General features: G+C 42.8%; 1 protein-coding gene across 24 annotated transcripts in view; it reads left to right on the top strand.

Moving 5' to 3' along the window:
- LOC110537714 (discs, large homolog 2 (Drosophila)) overlaps positions 1–23,105 on the top strand; it is a 288,136-nt gene that overhangs the window by 247,159 nt on the left and 17,872 nt on the right. For 12 of the 24 annotated variants that reach the window (XR_005034996.1, XM_036937691.1, XM_036937685.1 and 9 more), the window contains 5 exons: positions 3,481–3,540; positions 4,871–5,026; positions 14,439–14,595; positions 17,173–17,275; positions 18,425–18,469. Coding sequence is in view for 23 of the 24 variants with exons in the window: in XM_036937691.1 (XP_036793586.1) it covers positions 3,481–3,540; positions 4,871–5,026; positions 14,439–14,595; positions 17,173–17,275; positions 18,425–18,469 (521 nt within the window). In the remaining variant the exon portion in view is untranslated. The remainder of the gene's footprint in view (positions 1–3,480; positions 3,541–4,870; positions 5,027–14,438; positions 14,596–17,172; positions 17,276–18,424; positions 18,470–23,105) is intronic. The other 12 variants (XM_036937694.1, XM_036937689.1, XM_036937687.1 and 9 more) reach the window with 5 other exon arrangements.

Raw genomic sequence — 23,105 nt, 5'->3', positions numbered from 1 at the left:
ACACTGGTTTCATCGGCAGGAGCAAAAAGAATGGCTAATGCAGCCCTGCAACCAATGGAGCATCACACACGTTCACACTTATACACTGTGAATGATACGTGCACGTCTGTACACTCCACAACAACTTTCTTAATAGTACTGCACATAAAGTGTAGGAGAAAATATAAACGGCACACACATTTGTCCATTATATAAATGCTCACATAATGGACAAATACTGCGCACAAATCGTTACTTATTTCAACTTAAGGTGCTATTTTTTTTAAATGTATTTAACCTTTATTTAACTAGACAAGTCGGTTAAGAACAAATTCTTATTTACAATGACGGCCTACCAACAAGTAAAAGGTCTTCTGCAGGGACAGGGGCCTGGGAATTAAAAAAAACAATACAATACAAATATAGGACAAAACACACATCACAACAAGATAGACAACACAACACTACATAGAGACCTAAGACAACAAGGCAGCATCACATGACAACACAACATGGCAGCAGCAAAACAAGGTACAACTTTAACTTTAGCCTGCAGCTTTGATATTTGCTGAGAGAAAGATAGTTCACCATCTAGCTATACTCCCAAGTACTTGTAGCTCTAAACCCTCAGAGGTAGTAATCACACCTGTGGGAGGAGGGGCATTCTTCTTACCAAACCACATGACATTTGTTTTGGAGGTGTTCAGAACAAGGTTAAGGGTAGAGAAAGCTTGGGACACTAAGAAAGCTTTGTTGTAGAGCGTTTAACACAAAATCCAGGGAGGGGCCAGATGAGTATAAGACTGTGTCATCTGCATATACATGGATGAGAGAGCTTCCTACAGCCTCAGCAATGTTGTTGATGTAAATTGAGAAGAGTGTGGGGCCTAGGATCGAGCCTTGGGTTAGTCCCTTGGTGACAGGCAGTGGCTGAGACAGTAGATTTTCTGACTTAACACACTGCACTCATTGAGAGAGGTAGTTAGCTAACCAGCCCAAAGACCCCTCAGAGACACCAATACTCCAAGTTTAAGGATCTCCCACAAGAATGGAATGGTCTACAGTATCAAAAGCTTTGGCCACATCAATAAAAAACCAGCACAATATTGCTTAGAATCAAGGGCAATGGTGACATCATTGAGGACCTTTAAGGTTGCAGTGACACATCCATAACCTGAGCGGAAACCAGATTGCATACCCGAGAGAATACTATAGACATGAAGAAAGCCAGTCAGTTGATTATTGACATGTTTTTCCAACACTTTTGATAAACAGGGCAAAATAGAAATAGCCTATAACAGTTAGGATCAGCTCGATACCCCCCTTTAAATAAAGGACACACTGTGGCTGCCTTCCAAGCAAAGGGAACCTCCCCAGAAAGGAGAGACAGGTTAAAAAGGTTGGTGATAGGCTTGGCGATGATAGGGGCAGTAACCTTAAAGAAGAAAGGGTCTAAACCATCTGACCCAGATGTTTTTTTGGGGTCAAGTTTAAGGAGCTCCTTTAGCACCTCGGATTCAGTGACCACCTGCAGGGAGAAACTTTGTAGCGGGGCAGGGGAAAAAGAGGGAGAAGCATCGGGGATAGTCGCATTAGAAGGGGAGGGAGATGAGGAAATGTTGGACGGGCAAGGAGGCATGGTTGAGTCAAATAGGAATCATGACTTAATGAAGTGGTGATTAAAGAGCTCAGCCATGTGCTTCTTGTCAGTAACAACCACATCATCAACATTAAGAGACATGGGCAGCTGTGAGGAGGAGGATTAGACTCACAGAGAGAGAACTGCCCCAAAAAGTAACTAACTTTGGCCTTCCGGATAGCCTGAGTGCACTTATTTCTAATTTGCCTGAATGATTGCCAGTCAGCCTGAGTATGCATGTGCAGAGCCTTTCGCCAAATGCAATTCTTGAGGTGGAGTAACTCTGCAAGATGACGGTCGAGCTAGCGGCTGAACCTGTTTTTAATAGGGTGTTCGTTACCAATACCACTGACAATATAAAAAAAGAATGTACAAGCATCTTTGACAGAAGGGATCAAGCTGATTCTATACCATTTTACAGAGGCCAGGTCATGAAGGAAGGCCTGCTCATTAAAGTTTTTCAGCAAGCGTCTATGACAAACCAGGACAGGTCGTTTCACTGAGCAGCCATTATGAACACAGGCTGTAAAACAGGGTCATTACAGAAAACACCAGACTGGCACCTATCAGGATTATTTGTGAAGATAACATCGAGGAGAGTAGCCTTTCCTGGGTGTTTGGAGTCATACCTTGTGGGATTGGTCATAGTCTGAGAAAGATTTAGGGAATCCCATTGTATTAGGACTTGGTCAGGTGGTTTAAGCATGTCCCAGTTTAGGTCACCAAACAGGACAAATTCAGACTTAGTGTAAGGGGCCAGGAGAGAGCTTAGGACAGGTAGGGTACAGGCCGGTGCTGATGGTGGACGATAACACCCAGCAACAGTCAACAAAGAGGTATTTGAAAGTTGAATGCTTAAAACCAGCGAATCAAATTGTTTGGGAACAGACTTGGTGGAGACAACCGAGCATTGAAGGTGATCCTTGGTAAAGATTGCCACTCCACCACCTTTGGAAGATCTGTCTTGCCGAAAAAGATTACAACCAGAAAGGTTAACATCAGTGTTCAAAACATTCCTCCTTAACCATGTCTCAGTAATAAAAAACACATCTGGATTGGAACTGTGAACCCACACTTTCAGTTTATCCATTTTAGGTAATATGCTTCTTCGAGAGAGCAGAAATCAGTGAAGCAGATATCAGAGCACAAGTCAGAATTGGGGCTAGCAACAGTAGATGGGCCAGGGTGTACATGCACATTTACAAATGTCATCAACAGTAATACAATCAGGGCATGGCAGAGGACAGGGAGAGCTCTGCACTGCTGATTTATGACATATGAATGTCATAATGACATCTGCATTAGATGGCAACAAGATCATTTTGTACAGCAATTTCATCAGGTAACAACAATACAAAGCCAGCGAGAGGTGGTTAGAATAGGATGGGAGGCTAAAAGTCTATGTAACCAAGAGAGAGTCAGAGTCCCGAGTGTGGAAACAAACATAGTCTGTCCCAAGGTTGGGTAATTGAGTCATATCAATAATGAACCTTTGGCAATGAGGACTTTGTAATTTTAGAAATGCATTATGGTGGTCTCGTTTGTAGTCTCTATTGTAAGGAATTTATTTGTTTATCAAACATTTCTTCCTGATCAAACACTTTGTGTCATCCTCTGTAGCATGCGTCCAACTGTTTGTTGTGTCAAAGACAAAGAACACATATGCATGCTCTGTCTTCGTTTGGCTTTTATGCTAAATGCATACAAAGTATATTGTAAATATAAAGCTATTAGTATTTGTAATTCTAATTAATAAAACCATGTCAATTCTGATCCTTTTTGCAGTTTTCCTTCGTATTGCCACTCTGATTCTGACTCTGTTATTGCACTTCCTTTGTTGGTCTCATCTCTTCCCCAATCAGAAATGCCTCAATAGATGACGGAGAGGGTCACAGGTTTGATTCGCAGCACTTCCAGTTGAGGTGAGACATTTCAAAATGACCGCTGACCCTCATGTTTGTCCTCCCATTCCATCTGTGATACATCTTTGTCCTCATTTTATCCTCTAATGCAAGACAGAGTATGCAGTGGGTAACATACATATACGTGTGCAAAAGAATTGTGCAAAGTGCAAAGATTACCAATAAACTTCACTGTAATCTGTCAGTGTGATTTCATTTGAGTTAAAAAAAGAGGGATTATAACATTGAGGCATTATTTATGTTTTGCTCAGTTTCCTAAGCTCAAGTATATAAAAAAAGTAATTTATGTGTGCCGTCTGAATATGGATCTCTGTTACAGTTCTCATATCAGTTTCCTTTCAAAGCGGCCTCTTTTTGCCCTAAGCGGGCTTTAGTGATGTAAGTAAGTAGCCTTGTGCGAGCCGGAGTGGCTCATAGGCTCCTGCACCAATCTCCTGTTCCTGTAGCAGCTTTATGTATAGGTACACCCCCTGAACAGGACGCTAGTCTATTGCAGGGCCTTACCCTCAACCTATATCCTTAATGCTGAGTGCCAAGCAGAGATGCATTGGGCCGCATTTTTTTGTCTTTGGTATGACTCGGCCGGGGATCGAACTCCCAACCTTCCAATCTCAGGGCGGACACTAACCACAAGGCCACTTTAGTGATGTGCATACTCGGAATGCGCATTGGCGATAAAAATAAATAAGTAAATGAAGCTTAAAGATTTTCAGATGGTTCAGTAATGAATATAGATTTTAGTTCCCGCATATGTTGTCACCGGCTACCACCCCATACTGATGGTAGTAGGCTTTCCTTTACTGGTACTATCATGGTGCAAATCACTTGGTTTCATACTAAAAAACAAGTTTGACCTTTTTTTTTGTTGCTTATAGTCAAAGATAAAGCAGATGGAAAACTCACTGGAGCGGTAATGTTAGCTTGGCGTGTAGTGAAGTTGAAACTGGAAACTAGTGAAGGGGAAGTCTGCAGGAGGGCTCTCTGTGCCGACAGCATGGAGGGGGGGGGATTGAGTGCTGATATTTTTGTGGAATCCAAATTCTAAATGAAAAAAAAAAGACATGTAACAGTAGGTGTTTTGCATGTAAAACAACAAAAGCCTAAGTGCACATGTAAATGCTTTATAAACCAAGGTTTAATTCTTCCTTTTCCACTCCCATAACATAGGTGTTATTTGTCTATTCTGTTCTGTTTCTCTCTGTCCCTCTGTCCCTCTGTTCTGTTTCTCTCTGTCCCTCTGTCCCTCTGTTCTGTTCTGTTCTGTCTCTGTCTCTGTCTCCTCCTACTCTCTGTACTAACCACTCTCTCTGCTCTATTCTCCTACCCCCAGGCCTCCTGAGCCAGTTTACAGCACTGTGAACAAACTGTGTGACAAAACACCTTCTCCCCGCTGCTATTCCCCCATGGAGTGTGACAAAAGCCTCCTCCACTCCATACCCTTCCCTCACTATCACTTAGGCCTGCTCCCTGACTCCGAGATCACCAGGTATTCTACCCGCTGCATGGCATAGCTTTGCATTGTATTGCACGGCATGGCATGCCCCCTACTCTCTTCATATCCTCACACACACTCACTCGTTCCCAAAGGATCTCACTCTTCTAAACCTTGCATGCCTCTCCTACCTGTCTATCCATGCCCCCTACTCTCTTCCTATCCTCACTTTCTCACTAGTTTCCAGAGGGTCTCGCTCTTCTAAACCTGCATGCCTCTCCTACCTGTCTCTCCATGCCCCCTACTCTCTTCCTATCCTCACTTTCTCACTTGTTTCCAGAGGGTCTCGCTCTTCTAAACCTGCATGCCTCTCCTCCCTTCGGCTCCCTCTCACTCCAGGGGGTCTGATCTAGTCCAAACCTGCTGGCCTTATCTTTCGCAAACACATTTGGACCCCCCCCTGAAGACGGGCAGTGTTGTTATAAGTGAATGTGTTTTCTCTAAAAGCGTCAGGTTATTCGGTAAATGTGGTTTTAAACGCACCAGATGCTTTTACACTTTTTTTGTGAAGCCGGTGGTCGGTGTGATCGCAACGTTAAGGGGCATGATGTGATTTCACTGGTCATGTATATTAGATATACAAAATCTCAGATTGCTTGACAATATATCTCTTTCTTAGCTCTCCCTGAACACATTGTAGTTGAACCCTCAAGCACTATTTCCCTTCGGGATCAGGATGGCCTCCACCTTCGTTAAGTTTTTCTTGTTTGTTTAGAATATCAATGATCTGCATTATGTTATGAAAACGAAAGTAGTTCCTAATTGGCCTCCGTGGGAGTTATTATAGAAATAATAATACAAATAATAATAATACAAAAAATAATATAGATATTACATCAACAAGAACAGCAGTAGACTCTCTTTGCATCAACTGAAAAATAAGTATTGAGGTGCTATTTTATATGATAATGATCAAGATTCCGTTAGTGGTAAGCATACAATAGTTTGTCTTTTATTGATTGCTTGCCCTTTTTCCTAGTAACAGCACTTTGCCATCTTTATCTCGTTTGTGCGGGGCTTATTTATTATTTCAGCTTGTTTATCATTTCTGCATGAGCAACGTATCTGGGCGTACAATCAACAGAGCTGGGGTGTGATGGTAACCATGAATAAGGCATGAGGTGGTAAAGTGCATGCTATTCGGACCAGATTAGCTCAACTGTGCATCATCCATATTGTTGAAGTTGGACCGGGCTAATGCAATGTGAACAGAGGACAAGATACATTGAACGTTAAGGCATTTAAACCGATCACTTTTTTTAAAACTGATTAAAAAAAAAAAAAACGTCTTTAGTATTTTGTTCATTAGTCCACTGTTGATACGATCTCCAAAAATGGTGCATGTCAGCAGTAAAGTTAAGAGAGAGCACTTTCAGTAAAAAAAAGTGTGATGTGTTTTGCATCATATAATGCATTTATCATCATCATCATCATCATTTGTAGCTTTTTACTGAAAGTTTTGAAAACGTAACTGCTGACAAGAATACGTTTGTGAGACCATATCAACAGTGGATTAATGAACAAAATACAAAAAAAAATGTGTTTTTGAGTCAAGTGATCATTTAAGTCTGATGCTACATTTGGGATGCTGTGTTGCTCCTTATAAGAGGAAAGGCAGACGAAGTTGCTCTGGCGAGTGGGTCAGCACCAGCCATGAGACTGGGCACTTGGCAAACCCTGCCTTCCAGCATCATTACGTGGAGTCCCTTGGCTACTTTGATATTTGAATGAATTGGCCTGCTGTTAACTATGCAGGTCATTGCAGAGCTTGCTAGATCAGGATTAAGGATATGGTGTTGTGCGCATGTGGCAGCAATGCTGGGCAGTTTCACAAAGGACAGGTGGAGGAGGGTTTGTTTTGTATTAGGACAAAATCAAACTTACAAGGGGCCTTTCAAACTGCGCGGACAATTATGAAGACAGTCAATGTAGTTATTTGACAATGGTTTAAATTCAAATGGGGTAGTCTGCTGTTTTGTTTGCTGTTGAAGAGTCTTCCAGATGAAGCACACTACCGCAGGTCTTTACCACGGTCTGGGCATGTGGATAAAACAAAGATATGATTTTATAAATCGGATGATTGTTTTCTTTTTCAACTATTTGTCAGGATATTGCTTCACTTGGTTTCAGTCTGTGCCATTTGTATCATACCACACAAATGCTTTTGGCCTGAATGGAATGGAATGATCTTCCTAGATTCGCTCTGGATGTGCCGACTGAAATTGAATACATTTCGATGACTTTCCCTATGCTTGATGTGTCTGACATGTCAAACACTGGTTACTGAGATGCATAAGAGAGCCATTAAATGTGGTATTCAATAAGCCTTTATTGATTGCTCAAGTGTAGCTGACATAATGTATCGATGTACTGTAGGGTGAAGCTTCCCTTAGATGCTGACCTTGGGTCAGTTTGGGTTAGGGGAAGGGAACCTGATTCTAGATCTCTAACTAGGGGAAACTTCACCCCGGAGCCCAGAATTTATTAGTCCATTTGACCTTAATAATGTTTTTATGAGATATTTTTATGTTTTAATAAGGAGCCTTAGCTACCGTCTCCTTTTACAAAGACTTAGAATATTAGAACATATTAGTATTTAATCATTTCTTTTGTTAAAGGGGAACGTTTTGTCTAATTACACATTGGTAGGCATGAATACTTCTTTGTCTGGACCCTAATTAACTAGAAGGCAGTGTGTTTCCAGTGGTTACGTCCCAAATCGCACCCTATTCCCTATACAGTGCACTACTTTTGACAAGGGCCTATAGGGCGCTGGTCAAAAGTAATACCCTATGTAGGAAAGAAGGTGCGCGTTTGGGACGCACACTGTGTTTCGGATTGCCTCATCTCCGTTTCAATTTGCATTCCCTCTGTTGTGAGCCGAGTGCACTGCCTCTTCCATTCTCGTAATCCAGTTCCAGCCTAAGAACGCTGTGGTATTGTGAGGCGACTTCTCAGAGGGAGCAGAGAATAATCAAACTGTCTCTTTAAAACCTACTCTAGAATGCAAGGGTGTGTGCAGTTCCAAGCGTTTCTCAAAGGATTTTGTTTTCGTCACTCATTCTGCTGTAAATTGAGTAAGTTGAGTGAGAAAACACAAGTACTTAGAGCATCTGGACATGGCCATGTTCTGTGTACAGTGTTGTTTTTGCTACAACAACTCGAATGGAAATCACGCAACGTTATTTTGACCAGCGTTGACATCGCTTTGCAGTATAAAGTAGTCACACTTATGCAGAGCAGGAAGGCAGTCGTGGTTATAATTCGTTATATTCCTCAAGATTCAATGTGTAAATATGAAGAATTGAAATGACCATTGAACAGATTCTTGGACCTCCACATAAAAAAAACGAAATCCTAGTGTAACCCCTCATGCCTTGTGCTAGCTTGCTCCACAATATAACGGATTACTACCTAATGCTCACCGACTGTGGCTCTCACTCTCTCAATTCAATGGGAATTATTGGCATGGGAAATGTATTGTATTGCCAAAGCAAGGGGAATAGATAATACACAAAGGTGAAATAACCAATCAGAAATGAACAGTAAACGTCACACTCACAAAAGTTTCTAAAGAATAGAGACATTTCAAACGTTATATCATGGCTGTTTACGGTGTTTATAACAATATGCAAATAGTAGAAGTACAAAAGGGAAAATGAATAAACATGGGTTGTAATTTACATATCTCTCTCTCTCTCGCACTCTCGCTCGCAGAAAATGAGTGGCTGTGGGTGGATGCTGATAGAGGAAGCCCACCCACAGTCAATAGCAATAATTCAATTTCTAAACTGTGTTGTGCACACTCATTATGCGATTGCTGTAAGTTGAGTTATATATCTGTCAGTATTTATATTTTCACTTGTTGCACAAAGGTTATACAGAATATCAGACCAATTAACATTTGTTAACTTTTGCAGGAAGGTTGAAAATATACGTTTTCTGGACATATGAAATGTTGAAGCAAAGCACATATGCAGTAGATATGCTCTGTAACCTACCCAGCAGTCTATTCAAAATGGCGGTTTGCTTCTCACTTTCATAGCATTCCCCTTACGACATTTTCAGATTTTAACACTTAAATATCAAAGGGATGCATGAGTACAAAGATTCTGGGAGAGCCTAACGAAAGGTGACATGAAATAATGAGGCAAGAAGAGAGAGGCATTTCATGGAGCATGCTTAATGCATAGGCGGAATTGGTTGTCTGAGCTTACCCAGAGAGAGGTGGAATTCACAACGAATTTTCTGTTTTCTCATTCGCCCACATGATTACGGTGAGATGCCTGTGGTTGCCTTGGTGCCGCAAATACTAAATTAGCTATTGCTGGTGTGCTGAATAGATTTTACAGAACCATGTTAGCATTAGCATTTTGACTGTAGGCCACCTCCCTGTGTCCTAGCCTAGAATGGCCTCTGGTGGGCCTCCAGCTACCTGACCGTTCCTCTCTCCATATCAATGTGTTTCAGCTGTCTGTGTTGCTGTCACAGGGAGGCCTTTGGGGACAGTGGGAGGGCAAGGAGGGCCCACTCTAATGATTTATTAACAACCCTGGCTTAAATACCATGTGTATTCTCACAGAAGCATAATGTAATCAGGGTCGTATTCACTAGAAACCAAATGGAAGAAAACAGCCGAAACAGGAAGGACTACCTGAACTTGTCCAATAACAATCTCTGATTTGAATGCGTCTCAATCGCCTTTTAAAAGGGTGTGTCTACCGTGCCCTTTTCCTCCCGTGCACCACCCCTATGGAACTCCCTTCCAGATAGTCTCCAAGCTGTTCAGACTGTTGGAGCTTTTAAAGCAGTCCTTAAGACTCATCTCTATCAACAGGCCTATCCTTCCTCCCAGACTTTGATTGTTGCTTTCATGATATGGTCAGATATATTTGTTTATAAAAAAAAAAAAAACGATATGTCTATTTTATTCACTTTGAGATTGTTCTTGTATTTTGAAAATCACTTTACAAATGTAATACATGTAGTATTATTATTAATGAGAGTGGTGAAGGCAGCTTGTCATTCCTAGCAACCGGGTCAACCATGCTCATTGCCTCTCAAATCATTAAGAACACCTGCTCTTTCCATGACATAGACTGACCAGGTGAATCCGGGTGAAAGCTATGATCCCTTATTGAAATCCACTTCAAATCAGTGTAGATGAAGGAGACAGGTTAAGGTTAAAGGAGGATATTTAAGAGACATGGATTGTGTATGTGTGCCATTCAGAGGGTGAAGGGAAAATACCAAATATTTAAGTGCCTTTGAACAGGGTATGGTAGTAGATGCCAGGCGCACCGGTTTGTGTCAAGAACTGCAATGCTGCCAGGGTTTTCCACGGTCAACAATTTTCCGTGTGTATCAAGAATGGTCCACCACCAAAAGGATATCCAGCCAACTTGTGGGAAAGATTGGAATCAACATGGGCCATCATCCTTGTGGAAAGCTTTCAACATCGTGGAGAGTCCATGTAACCTAATATTAGTTCATGTTTTTCCCACTCAGCGTATTCTCAAAGCTGGTCTAAGCACAGAACATGTATATATCCCCATTTCCATGGATATAATTACATCCCAACCAATATTATTAGCTATATTAAGAAGATTTCAAATACATGGCTGCATTTCAAGTTCAGTTCAAGCTTTTGTGCTACATTAAAGGACATTCAGATGCCATCTGGAGTTTGGTTGCCATCTAGTGTTACATTTTGGAAGCAACGCTCTGTTGGGTGCTGGCAGGTTACGCCATGCAGACACTGATGGTTGGCCCTGCCCTCAGCTGTATACCAAAACAAGTGGCGGAGCTTTGTTCTTTTACTTTACGTGCTCTATTTTGTTTTATAGATGCGCTATTGCAGGGGTTTCCAAATCCGAGCCTGAGGGTCCGGATTACTGCTGGTACTGCAGTCCCCGATTAGAGGTAGGGCTGTGACGGTCAAGGTTATTTGTCAGCCAAATGACAGCGGTCGCCGTTCTAATCGTTTGAGTTGGCTACAGCAAGGAGCAACACAGTTCCATCACGTTACCACAGAAACTGACTCAGTCGCACGTCATCTTTTTGAATGCCTGGATTTCCCTTTTTCAGTCAGCTGATTGTTCCACGACACAACATTCTAAAACTGGCTCTACTTTTGTCTCCTCTCCTCCTTCCTGTGGGCTGTAAATCAGGCTTACTTTTACTTTTCTGCTTTTGGGTAAAGTTTCTGACTTAAATATGAAGGACATTTTTTGAAATAAATACAATTTTAAACTAAAAATAATGATATGAGAGACGGAATCTAAAACAAAAATCCAGAAAATCACATTGTATGATTTTTAAGTAATTCATTTGCATTTTATTGCATGACATAAGTATTTGATACATCAGAAAAGCAGAACTTAATATTTGGTACAGAAACCTTTGTTTGCAATTACAGAGATCATACGTTTCCTGTAGTTCTTGACCAGATTTGCACACACTGCAGCAGGGATTTTGGCCCACTCCTCCATACAGACCTTCTCCAGGTCCTTCAGTTTTCGGGGGCAGTCGCTGGGCAATATGACTTTCAGCTCCCTCCAAAGATTTTCTATTGGGTTCAGGTCTGGAGACTGGCTAGGCCACTCCAGGACCTTGAGATGCTTCTTACGGAGCCACTCCTTAGTTGCCCTGGCTGTGTGTTTCGGGTTGTTGTCATGCTGGAAGACCCAGCCACAACCCATCTTCAATGCTCTTACTGAGGGAAGGAGGTTGTTGGCAAAGATCTCGCGACACATGGAGTCGTCCTGTCCCCTTTGCAGAAAAGCATCCCCAAAGAATTATGTTTCCACCTCCATGCTTCACGGTTGGGATGGTGTTCTTGGTGTTGTACTCATCATTCTTCTTCCTCCAAACATGGCGAGTGGAGTTTAGACCAAAAAGCTCTATTTTTGTCTCATCAGACCACATGACCTTCTCCCATTCCTCCTCTGGATCATCCAGTTGGTCATTGGCAAACTTCAGACGGGCCTGGACATGCGCTGGCTTGAGCAGGGGGACCTTGTGTGCGCTGCAGGATTTTAATCCATGACGGCGTAGTGTGTTACTAATGGTTTTCTTTGAGACTGTGGTCCCAGCTCTCTTCAGGTCATTGACCAGGTCCTGCCGTGTAGTTCTGGGCTGATCCCTCACCTTCCTCATGATCATTGATCATTGATGCCCCACGAGGTGAGATCTTGCATGGAGCCCCAGACCGAGGGTGATTGACCGTCATCTTGAACTTCTTTCATTTTCTAATAATTGCACCAACAGTTGTTGCCTTCTCACCAAGCTGCTGGCCTATTGTCCTGTAGCCCACCCAAGCCTTGTGCAAGTCTACAATTTTATCCTTGCTGTCCTTACACATTTCTCTGGTCTTGGCCATTGTGGAGAGGTTGGAGTCTGTTTGATTGAGTGTGTGGACAGGTGTCTTTTATACAGGTAACGAGTTCAAACAGGTGCAGTTAATACAGGTAATGAGTGGAGAACAGGAGGGCTTCTTAAAGAAAAACTAACAGGTCTGTGAGAGCCGTAATTTTTACTGGTTGGTAGGTGATCAAATACTTATGTCATGCAATAAAATGCAAATTAATTACTTAAAAATCATACAATGTGATTTTCTGAATTTTTGTTTTAGATTCCGTCTCTCACAGTTGAAGTGTACCTATGATAAAAATTACAGACCTACGTGCTTTGTAAGTAGGAAAACCTGCAAAATTGTCAGTGTATCAAATACTTGTTCTCCCCACTGTGTATATATATATATATATATATATATATATATATATATATATATATATATATATATATATATATATATATATATATATATATGGTATATGGTTTTTTTTTTGCGGTTTTGACAGTTATTTGAATTTCATGACTGTCTTTATCCTTAATCGATTATCCAATTATCGTGCCAGCCCTAATTAGATTGAAAGAAAATGGTCCAGATTAGAATTTGTCTGCTCTATTCACAGTTCAGATTTGTGGTAGGCAATGAGAGAATCAATTGGTTTTGCTCGACTCCTTGCGTCCTCTCCTTCGTACTCTCCTCGCCTGCTTTTGAAAATGGTCAAACGTAATCGAGGAGACATCAAAAGATTTCAAAACACTTCCGTGCTAACAGGTGGGAGAATACTCTTGTGTGACCTCTGCCAATGGATATCAGTAGAATAGCATACTTCTCCGTTCAACTACTAACAAGTTGACACACTTTTCGACAACTTATCGGTTTCCAGCTCACGGAAGAGAGGAGGATGCAGGAGTCGAGGAGAGGACAGACTTAACCCAATTGAGAACCACCCCTAAATTGAGAAACTCCCCTTGTATTATAGGAAAACGTACTAATCACTATGCTCGGACAATGTCGTACCCTAACCTTATTTCACAAATTGTTTGAGACACACCTTAAATGTTTTTTGGTATCACTGCTTTACCCAATTACTTTAAAGCAGTATTTCACGGATTTTTTTTGTGAGTCGTATGGTGAGTCGTATGGTGCTGAATGATGTTAAAAATCAGTGAAGTGTTCCTTTAACCCCCCAGTAGATGGCAATCTATTGTTATGTAACAAGTGTTTGGCCTGTCACAACAGTCTGTCTAAGCGGGAACCTACAACCTACAACGCAGCACTTTGCAACTAGGTCAGTGACAATGTATATGTACAGGATCAAGCATCTCAGCATAGGAGTGCTGATATAGGATCAGTTTTAACCATTAGAGCACAATGAATAAGAGTACATGGGACCTTGTCTTAGATCAGCGCTCTCTGAGACTCATTGCTATCGATCCCTATAACATGATTTCCAGACTTCATCTGTCTTTAGACATAGTCTCCTACTGTTCTCAAGCAACTCAAAAAGACACCTGGCAAGGGACTCCGAACCTTCTAGCCTTACTTTACATACATTATTAACTATATCATTTTGTTGGTTTGACAGCGACAGCGCTCCCTTCAGAGTAGATTGGTGGCACTACAGGGAAAATAAGTCTCATCTCTCCAAAGAGTCCTTGAGGAAGGTGTCCTCAATGTCCTGATTGCTATTTGACTCCCAGTGGGAGCTGGTGGCAGATGCTAGCTCTCGGTCTTCATACATGGCTATGTGTGAATGTGTGTGTGTGTGCCAGCGTGCGTGCGTGCATACATGCACACTTGTGACCTCACGCTCATGTGCAGGCTCCTCGTCTGCAGGAAACCAGTCAGAAATGGGACAATGATTTAAGTAGAGCACAATGCTCCTTTGGGCCTCTGCCATCTCTGTACTTTGCCTAGGCGCGCTCTACGTGCCCCCACGTCTATCTGCTTGTGTGTGTGATTCTCTTTCTTCTCTGCCTGACGGACAGTCAAGATGCTAAGCCCCTCAGACTCGGATGCTGAGCTCATGTACTATCTGACCTGTTTGTACAGGGATCCCAGGAGGATGGTCCTCCATAAGGGCTCCACAGGCCTGGGATTCAACATCGTGGGAGGGGAGGACGGAGAGGGCATCTTTGTCTCCTTCATCCTGGCGGGAGGGCCCGCCGACCTAAGCGGAGAGCTGCGGAGGGGAGACCAGATCCTGTCGGTGAGTTTACCCCTACAGACGCACATAATGATATTTATACTGATAATATTTCTACATATACACACACACATACACACAGGTATGCACATGTACTGTAATTGGCAATGTACTACAAGATTTGAGAACAAGATTATACTCCTGAGATGTCCCAATGTCCTGAGAAACAGTTACAGTACAATTCCAAAACTACTACCTTATGCACACAAGTGTAAAGGGATGAAGAATATGTACATAAAGATATATGAATGAGTGATGGTACAGAACGACATAGGCAAGATGCAGTAGATGGTATCGAGTACAGTATATGCATATGAGATGAGTAATGTAGGGTATGTAAACAAAGTGGCATAGTTTAAAGTGGGTAGTGATACATGTATTTCATAAAGATGCAGTAGATGATATAGGGTACAGTATATACATATACATATGAGATGAGTAATGTAGGGTATGTAAACATTATATTAAGTAGCATTGTTTAAAGTGGCTAGTGATATATTTTTACATCAATTTCCATCAATTCCCATTATTAAAGTGGCTGGAGTTGAGTCAGTGTGTTGGCAGCAGCCACTCAATGTTAGAAGTGGCTGTTTAACAGTCTGATGGCCTTGAGATAGAAGCTGTTTTTCAGTCTCTCGGTCCCTGCTTTGATGTACCTGTACTGACCTCGCCTTCTGGATGATAGCGGGGTGAACAGGCAGTGGCTCGGGTGGTTGTTGTCCTTGATGATCTTTATGGCCTTCCTGTGACATCGGGTGGTGTAGGTGTCCTGGAGGGCAGGTAGTTTGCCCCCGGTGATGCGTTGTGCAGACCTCACTACCCTCTGGAGAGCCTTACGGCTGTGGGCAGAGCAGTTGCCGTACTAGGCAATCTGTAGAAGTTTGTGAGTGCTTTTGGTGACAAGCTGAGGTTGAAGAGGCGCTTCTACACCTTCTTCACGACGCTGTCTGTGTGGGTGGGCCAATTCAGTTTGTCCGTGATGTGTACGCCGAGGAACTTAAAACTTACTACCCTCTCCACTACTGTCCCATCGATGTGGATAGGGGGGTGCTCCCTCTGCTGTTTCCTGAAGTCCAAAATCATCTCCTTTGTTTTGTTGACGTTGAGTGTGAGGTTATTTTACTGACACCACACTCCGAGGGCCCTCACCTCCTCCCTGTAGGCCGTCTCATCGTTGTTGGTAATCAAGCCTACCACTGTAGTGTCGTCCGCAAACTTGATGATTGAGTTGGAATCGTGCATGGCCACGCAGTCATGGGTGAACAGGGAGTACAGGAGAGGGCTCAGAACGCACCCTTGTGGTGCCCCAGTGTTGAGGATCAGCGGGGTGGAGATGTTGTTACCTACCCTCACCACCTGGGGGCGGCCCATCAGGAAGTCCAGTACCCAGTTGCACAGGGCGGGGTCGAGACCCAGGGTCTCGAGCTTGATGACGAGTTTGGAGGGTACTATGGTGTTAAATGCTGAGCTGTAGTTGATGAACAGCATTCTCACATACAGTATGTGTATGTATCTGTTGGTCACAGATACCTTAAGAAAAGGTAGGGGCGTGTATCAGAAAATGTGACCACTATTTGCCTCGTGCAGCTTGACACATCTCCTTTGCATAGAGTTGATCAGGCTGTTGATTGTGGCCTGTGGAATGTTGTCCCACTCTTCAATGGCTGTGCAAAGTTTCTGGATATTGTCGGGAACTGGAACACACTGTCGTAAACCTTGATCCAGAGCATTCCAAACATGCTCAATGGGTGACATGTCTGGTGAGTATGCAGGCCATGGAAGAACTGGGACATTTTCAGCTTCCAGGAATTATGTACAGTTCCTTGCAACATGGGGCCGTGCATTGTCATACTGAAACATGAGGGATGGTGGTGGATGAATGGCACGACAATGGGCTTCAGGATCTCATCACGGTATCGCTGTGCATTCAAATTGCCATCAATAAAATGCAATTGTGTTCATTGTCCGTAGCTTATGCCTGCCCATACCATAACCCCACTGCCACCATGGGTACTGGGCTCACAACATTGACATCAACAAACTGCTCACCCACACGACGCAATGCACTGGTCTACGGTTGTGAGGCCGGTTGGACGTACTGACAAATTCTCAAAAATGAAGTAGTAGTAGTATAGTAGAGAAATGAAAATGAAACTCTGGCAACAGCTCTGGTGGACGTTCCTGCAGTCAGCATGCCAATTGAACGCTCCCTCAAAACTTGAGACGTACCCTACAATAGCCTTTCTGACGCCCCTGCCCTGGCAACTTGATCAGAGTAGGCAGTTAAGGTGCATTTCAGCTCTGGCCTGATTTACATGTCTAAGAATAACTTGTTCCCTCTTTCTCTCAGGCACGTAGTCTTTCCCTCAGTCTCTCACTTTCCCTCCCACTTCCCAGTCTCTTCACGTCACACTGTCAGACAGGCATTGAATAGTAAGCACACAGGCACACACACACAGGGGTTGAGATTAATGGGTTGAGAGGGAAGGAGGGAGGGACCTGTTTGACTTGTTATTTTTTGTTTGCAGTTGTACAAAGTGGAAAATGTATGTACAGATCAATGTGTCTTTGTCAATGCAGGTTAATGGCATCGACCTACGCGGGGCCACCCACGAGCAAGCGGCTGCGGCACTAAAGGGGGCGGGCCAAACGGTCACCATCATTGCCCAGTACCGTCCCGAGGGTGAGTATCAGCTGTGACGGTCAATCACTGAGCTTCATGATCAAGGCGAAAGGCACATGACAACACACACTCTAGAACAGTGGTCGCCATCCCGTCAATTGCAATCGACGGGTCAATCTTAAGGCATTCCTAGTCGATCAGCAAACTTTTCTGTTGAATAGCCAACGAAAAAGCAGTGCACGCCCGTTTATTAAATTCCTTTCACGCTATTAGCGATAGGTACACTTGATTAACAAGACCAACTCAGTGGCCTTGTTCCCGCTCTGAGATTGGAAGGTTGGAAGTTCGATCCCAGGCCGAGTCATACCAAATACTGGTAAAATTAGACCCAATGCATCTCAGCTTGACACTCCGCATTAAGGAGGTAGATTGTGGGTAAGGCCCTGCGATAGACTAACGTCCTGCCCAGTGGTGTACTTGTACATCAAGCTGCCTCAAGCAACAGAAACAGAAACCTACTCCTCTGAGCCGTTCCATCTCACACAAGCCAAGGCTAGTGCAAGGCTACTTACACTTGATTAACTTTCCTGGTACACCGGGCAGGCGAAGTGGTCCCATTTTGAAAAATGTCATTAGTCTGAATGTGCAAATTCAGCTACCTGGGTGGTGAGAGGTGGACCCTCTGTTGCTCTCTCCCTCCATTCGCTGAGAGACTGACCTTCAGATTCAGGCACTGCGAGTCCAGTGAAATCAAATAAAAAATGTTTCACTACCCAACCCTCATTCAGAAAAAGTGAATGATCACTGCCCTAGGATGACCACATCCGGTGTACAAATATTGACATAATTTCACACTGGGTTGCTTTGATTGGTGTGCCAAGACATGCCATATTGGATTAAAGTCAGCAATTGCATTTGGCGATACTTCAGGGGATGACTGCAGTAACAGTGAGTCATGGGCCTGGACTTTCAGAATCACTGTGTAAAGGTGCATTCTGGGAAGATTGTTATGTTCCGAATTGGTTTGTCTGAAGGTTGTTCTCAGAAACAGTAAAGGGTATGAAGTTTGAGACTGTTTTGACACTGGGGATGTAAGTGCCTGCTTGAATCATGTGGTTGAGATTTGACCATAAAACAGACTGGCACACAGGGCTCCCTGCTGACGATCACTCCCCAAACTGACGACTGCTCTCTTTTCTCACCCGTCAGAACTTGCTTTGTGCTCCCCGCGCCGGGCCCCTTCGCCAGCACCAGGTTTGTGCCATGTGATCAGCGCCCAGGGTCAAAGTTGAGCAATCTGGCCCCAGTGGCAGCTCTGAACATGGACGTTCCTCACGGGGGGCTGGGGGGGGGGGGGGGGGGGGGGGGGATCACTGGAGTGTGGCCAGTCATGGGCAGTCCACTTACCCCTGCTCATTCACAGGCTTATTCCTTGTATCAGACTGCCCCTCCTCCCCCTTTTTGTCCCTCATCTTCCCATCTTGCAAGATCTTACCTCACCCCCTCTCCTACACACCCACACACAACAACACATACAGTACACATACTGCAGATCGGGGTGGGCAGTATCCGGTATCCCGAATATGACACAATTATTATTTTGGATAAACGACTTCAGTCTACACCTGAAAGTCTAAAATCATAGAGAAATTCTAAATCCTGATGTGGCCCTTCGACAAAAATATTTCCCACCCCTGAAGTAATTGTGAATAACAATACGAACTCACATTTGCTCATAGAAATGTATTATCGGATAAGTACTTGTTGCCTTCACTAGCACACTGAACTGTCTGCCAATATAATTGATGACAATCAAATTAAAAGCTGTCAGTTCTGTTTTCCATATGATTTTGGCAATGGCAGGTCAAAGAAGAAACGGGGGAGTATTTGACAGCAATCCTTTCATTTTAGCCTATATTGTGATGACGGTACATAACTGCTTGAATACTCTTGCTTCCATATTATGGCAGCTCACCTTCACTGCAGGAAATGTAAAGGAAGTGCCAGTACAGTGCCATAAAATAAATTGTTGCTGAGTAATTGCTTGTCTATTTGAGAGTTTCTGGCAGTGTATCAAACCTCAAATCTTAGTGAAGATGTAACTGAAAGTTGAAATACCGCTTTTGATCATTCAGAACCGCCTAACTAATAAACCAAGATGCAAGATGAATCGCTGGATATGCAAGTGTAAACAGAACCTCAAATCCCAATCCACACTTTACAACGTTTGAATCCTTCCTTCCACCACCACCTTACCCTTCCACAGCCTGCGGTGAACACTGTATTACCTATTTCACTCTGCATGCACAGATGCATACCTCATTTCCATTCACCCCCCTCCTATATGGCTGTGACCAAATTCTTATGTTATGTCCTGGGTCATTTTTGAATTTGCGTGGCATTTGTGTGGCATTTGCAACGATGAAAAACACGACAAATAGTTTCACATCATACATGTTTTTTGTATTATTTTGTTTATGTTGAGCTGTTTATAAATAATAAAACATCATATATAAAGTTCTTTATACTGCCAAACTTTGCAATGTTTAGAGCAGGCAAATTGGCTTGTCCCAGTAATGATGAGTTGAGTTGTCGTGACATGTTTTGGGGATTTAGAGATCTAACGATTATTTTAAATGCAGAAAGTTAGCAAAAATATTTAATATATTGTATAAAAACAAAGGTTGTGTGTTCCTTAGTTTCTTTGTAATGCACCAACTGTCGTAAATATAGAGACGAGAATTCAGTCACAGCCTGTCTTTCAGGTCTTGCTACTATACCCTAGCTCAGAGCCCTAAACCAATGCCCACTGTGCTTTTTATCCTGGTATAAGACATGATCTCACATCATCCATCAACACATCCTATTCCATCCATCCACACATCCTATTCCATCCATCCACACATCCTTTTCTCACTGAATGCAGTTTCCTTTCTGAATTTTCTTACCACCAAAAAATGTCACTCTTCTACCTAAATTGTGCTTGATAATGACCAGATGTTCTAAACCTTTGTTCGGAGAGAGAGAAAAAAATAAAATACATTTAAGGCCAACATTTAATTGCCTGTTCAATTCGTCATTTATTTATTAAAAAAATGGTTTGGTTTTATTCCTTCTAAAAATTACAGACCAACATTGCATTGGTGCAAAAGCTTAGTATATAGGTAACAGAGAAAAAGTCATCATGGTTCATGACACATTCAAGCACATGCAGAGAGGATTTTTTTTTAGGTAGCACATACCATTCATGTTTCCTTTCAAAAAATATATGTTAATACTCTATTTAAAAATTCATTTTTTTGATTGCTAAGTGTCTAAAATTGATTGTGTAGCTCAATAAAGTTGTAAAAATATGATTTACCCATAAAACACAAAAGAAAATCGAAAATCACGGATATTCACTTGCATTGTGAATAGCATACAGACATGTCACAAACCTTGGAAAAAACGTTACAGAATAACAGAAATTTTGCTATGAAACTGCACACCACTGAAAGCATGGGTAAGGGTAAGAAAACCAATACAGTGCACTCGGAAAGTATTCAAACCCCTTCCCTTTTTCCACATTTTGTTAGATTACGACCTTATTCTGAAATTGATTAAATTAATGTTTTTCCTCATCCATCTACACACAATACCCATAATGACAAAGTGAAAGCAGGTTTTTCAAAGTTTTAGCAAATGTATAATAAAATGTAAAAAAATATTTACTTACGTATTCAGACCTTTGCTATGAGACTCGAAATTGAGCTCCGGTGCATCCTGTTTCCATTGATCATCCTTGAGATGTTTCTACAACTTGATTGGAGTCCACCTGTGGTAAATTCAATTGATTGGACATGATTTGGAAAGGCACACACCTGTTTATATAAGGTCCCACAGTTGACAGTGCATGTCAGAGCGAAATCCAAGCTATGAGGTCAAAGGAATTGACCGTAGAGCTCCGAGACAGAATTTTGTTGAGGCACAGATCTCGGGAAGGGTACCAAAACATTCTGCAGCATTGAAGGTCCCAAAGAACACAGTGGCCTCCATCATTCTTAAGTGGAAGACGTTTGGAACCACCAAGACTCTTCCTAGAGCTGGTCACCCGGCCAAACTGAGCAATCAGGGAAAAGGGCCTTGGTCAGGGAGGTGACCAACTACCTGATGGTCACTCTGATAGAGCTCCAGAGATGGGAGAACCTTCCAGGAGGACAACCATCTCTGCACCAGTCAGGCCTTTATGGTAAGAGTGGCCAGACGGAAGCAACTCCTCAGAAAGGCACATGAGTTTGCCAAAAGGCACCTAAAGGACTCTCAGACCATGATAAACAAGATTCTCTGGTCTGATGAAACCAAGGTTGAACTCTTTGGCCTGAATGCCAAGCGTACATCTGGACGGGGAAGCATGGTGGTGGCAGCATCATGCTGTGTGGATGTTTTTCAGCGGCAGGGACTGGGAGAGTAGTCAGGATAAAGGGAAAGATTAACAGAGCAAAGTACAGAGAGATCCTTGATGAAAACCTGCTCCAGAGCTCTCAGGACCTCAGACTGGGGCAAAGGTTCACTCTCCAACAGGACAACAATCCTAAGCACACAGCAAAGACAACACAGGAGTGGCTTCGGGACAAGTCTGTCCTTGAGTGGCCCAGCCAGAGCCCGGACTTAAACCCAATTGAACATCTCTGGAGAGACCTGAAAATAGCTGTGCTGCGACGCTCCCCATCCAACCTGACAGAGCTTGAGAAGACCTGCAGAGAAAAATGGGAGAAACTCTCCAAATACAGGTGTGCCAAGCTTGTAGCGTCTCACCCAAGAAGACTCGAGGCTGTAATCGCTGCCACAGGTGCTTCAACTAAGTACTGAGTAGAGGGTCTGAATACTTAAGTATATATTGTATTTCAGTTTTTTTTAAATACATTTGCAAATATAAAAATTTTAAAAATGTGTTTTTGCTTTGTCATTATGGGGTATTGTGTGTAGATTGATGAGGGGGGGGGGGGACAATTTAATCAAATTTATAATAAGGGGTCTGAATGCTTTCCGAATGCACTGTAGCTGCATGACTGCTCAGGTTTGCAGATGCAACTGTTTTTCATTATGCTTCTTAGTAGCTCAGTTGGTAGAGCATGGTGCTTTTATTGCCAGGGTGGTGGTTTTGATTCCTGGGACCACCCATAGTTAAAACATATGCATGTAAGTCGCTTTGGAGAAAAGGATCTGCTATATGGCATAATTATTATTATATTATAAGTGGCGTGAAACAAGATTAGACAAATCTCAAATTAAAACGGTAGTCCTGGCATCTTTGTCAAACGAAACGAAGATTAAGGAATGGCTCTTTCGACACTCAAAAGGTTTTTCTTCCGATGACACGATTTTCCTCGGACACATTACAAGACCTGTTTTAGGACCTCACATCTCGTTAGATCACTGAATATCTTTCTCTCTTTTTCTTTCTCTCTCTGCATCTCAGTATTGCAATGCCTGAATATGTCAACGCTGAGAACGGTCTTTCTGCTGGTTGTAAATGCGCATCCTCATCTCTCTCATTGAAGGCACAGCCTGGGCTTATCTGCTCGTATTCTCCCCAAAACTGCATTCTCAGGGGGAAGCACATTACATGTGTCTGGGAAGAAATTGGCTTTAAGACTCGCGGATTCCCTCTTTGGATGATTTGTTGTGTTTGTGTCCATGTATTTTGTATGGAACCTTACTGATGTAAACTGTTCCAGGAGATGTTTTTTGTCCAATCTGAATAATGAACTCTCTCCGTCCAAACGTTAGTCTGATCGACTGGGTCATGCACTCTCAGTCCTGCTTTAGCTGACTGCTATACCGAGGTATGTTGTGGGCTTTAGGCTGAAGTGAGTCTTTCTGCCTCATTAGCTGAATGGCTGCCCAGGGC

This window comes from Oncorhynchus mykiss, chromosome 12, assembly GCF_013265735.2.
Source record: "Oncorhynchus mykiss isolate Arlee chromosome 12, USDA_OmykA_1.1, whole genome shotgun sequence".
Lineage (NCBI taxonomy): Eukaryota > Metazoa > Chordata > Actinopteri > Salmoniformes > Salmonidae > Oncorhynchus > Oncorhynchus mykiss.
Note: the sequence above shows the minus strand (reverse complement) of the source record. Positions and strands in the feature narration are given on the sequence as shown.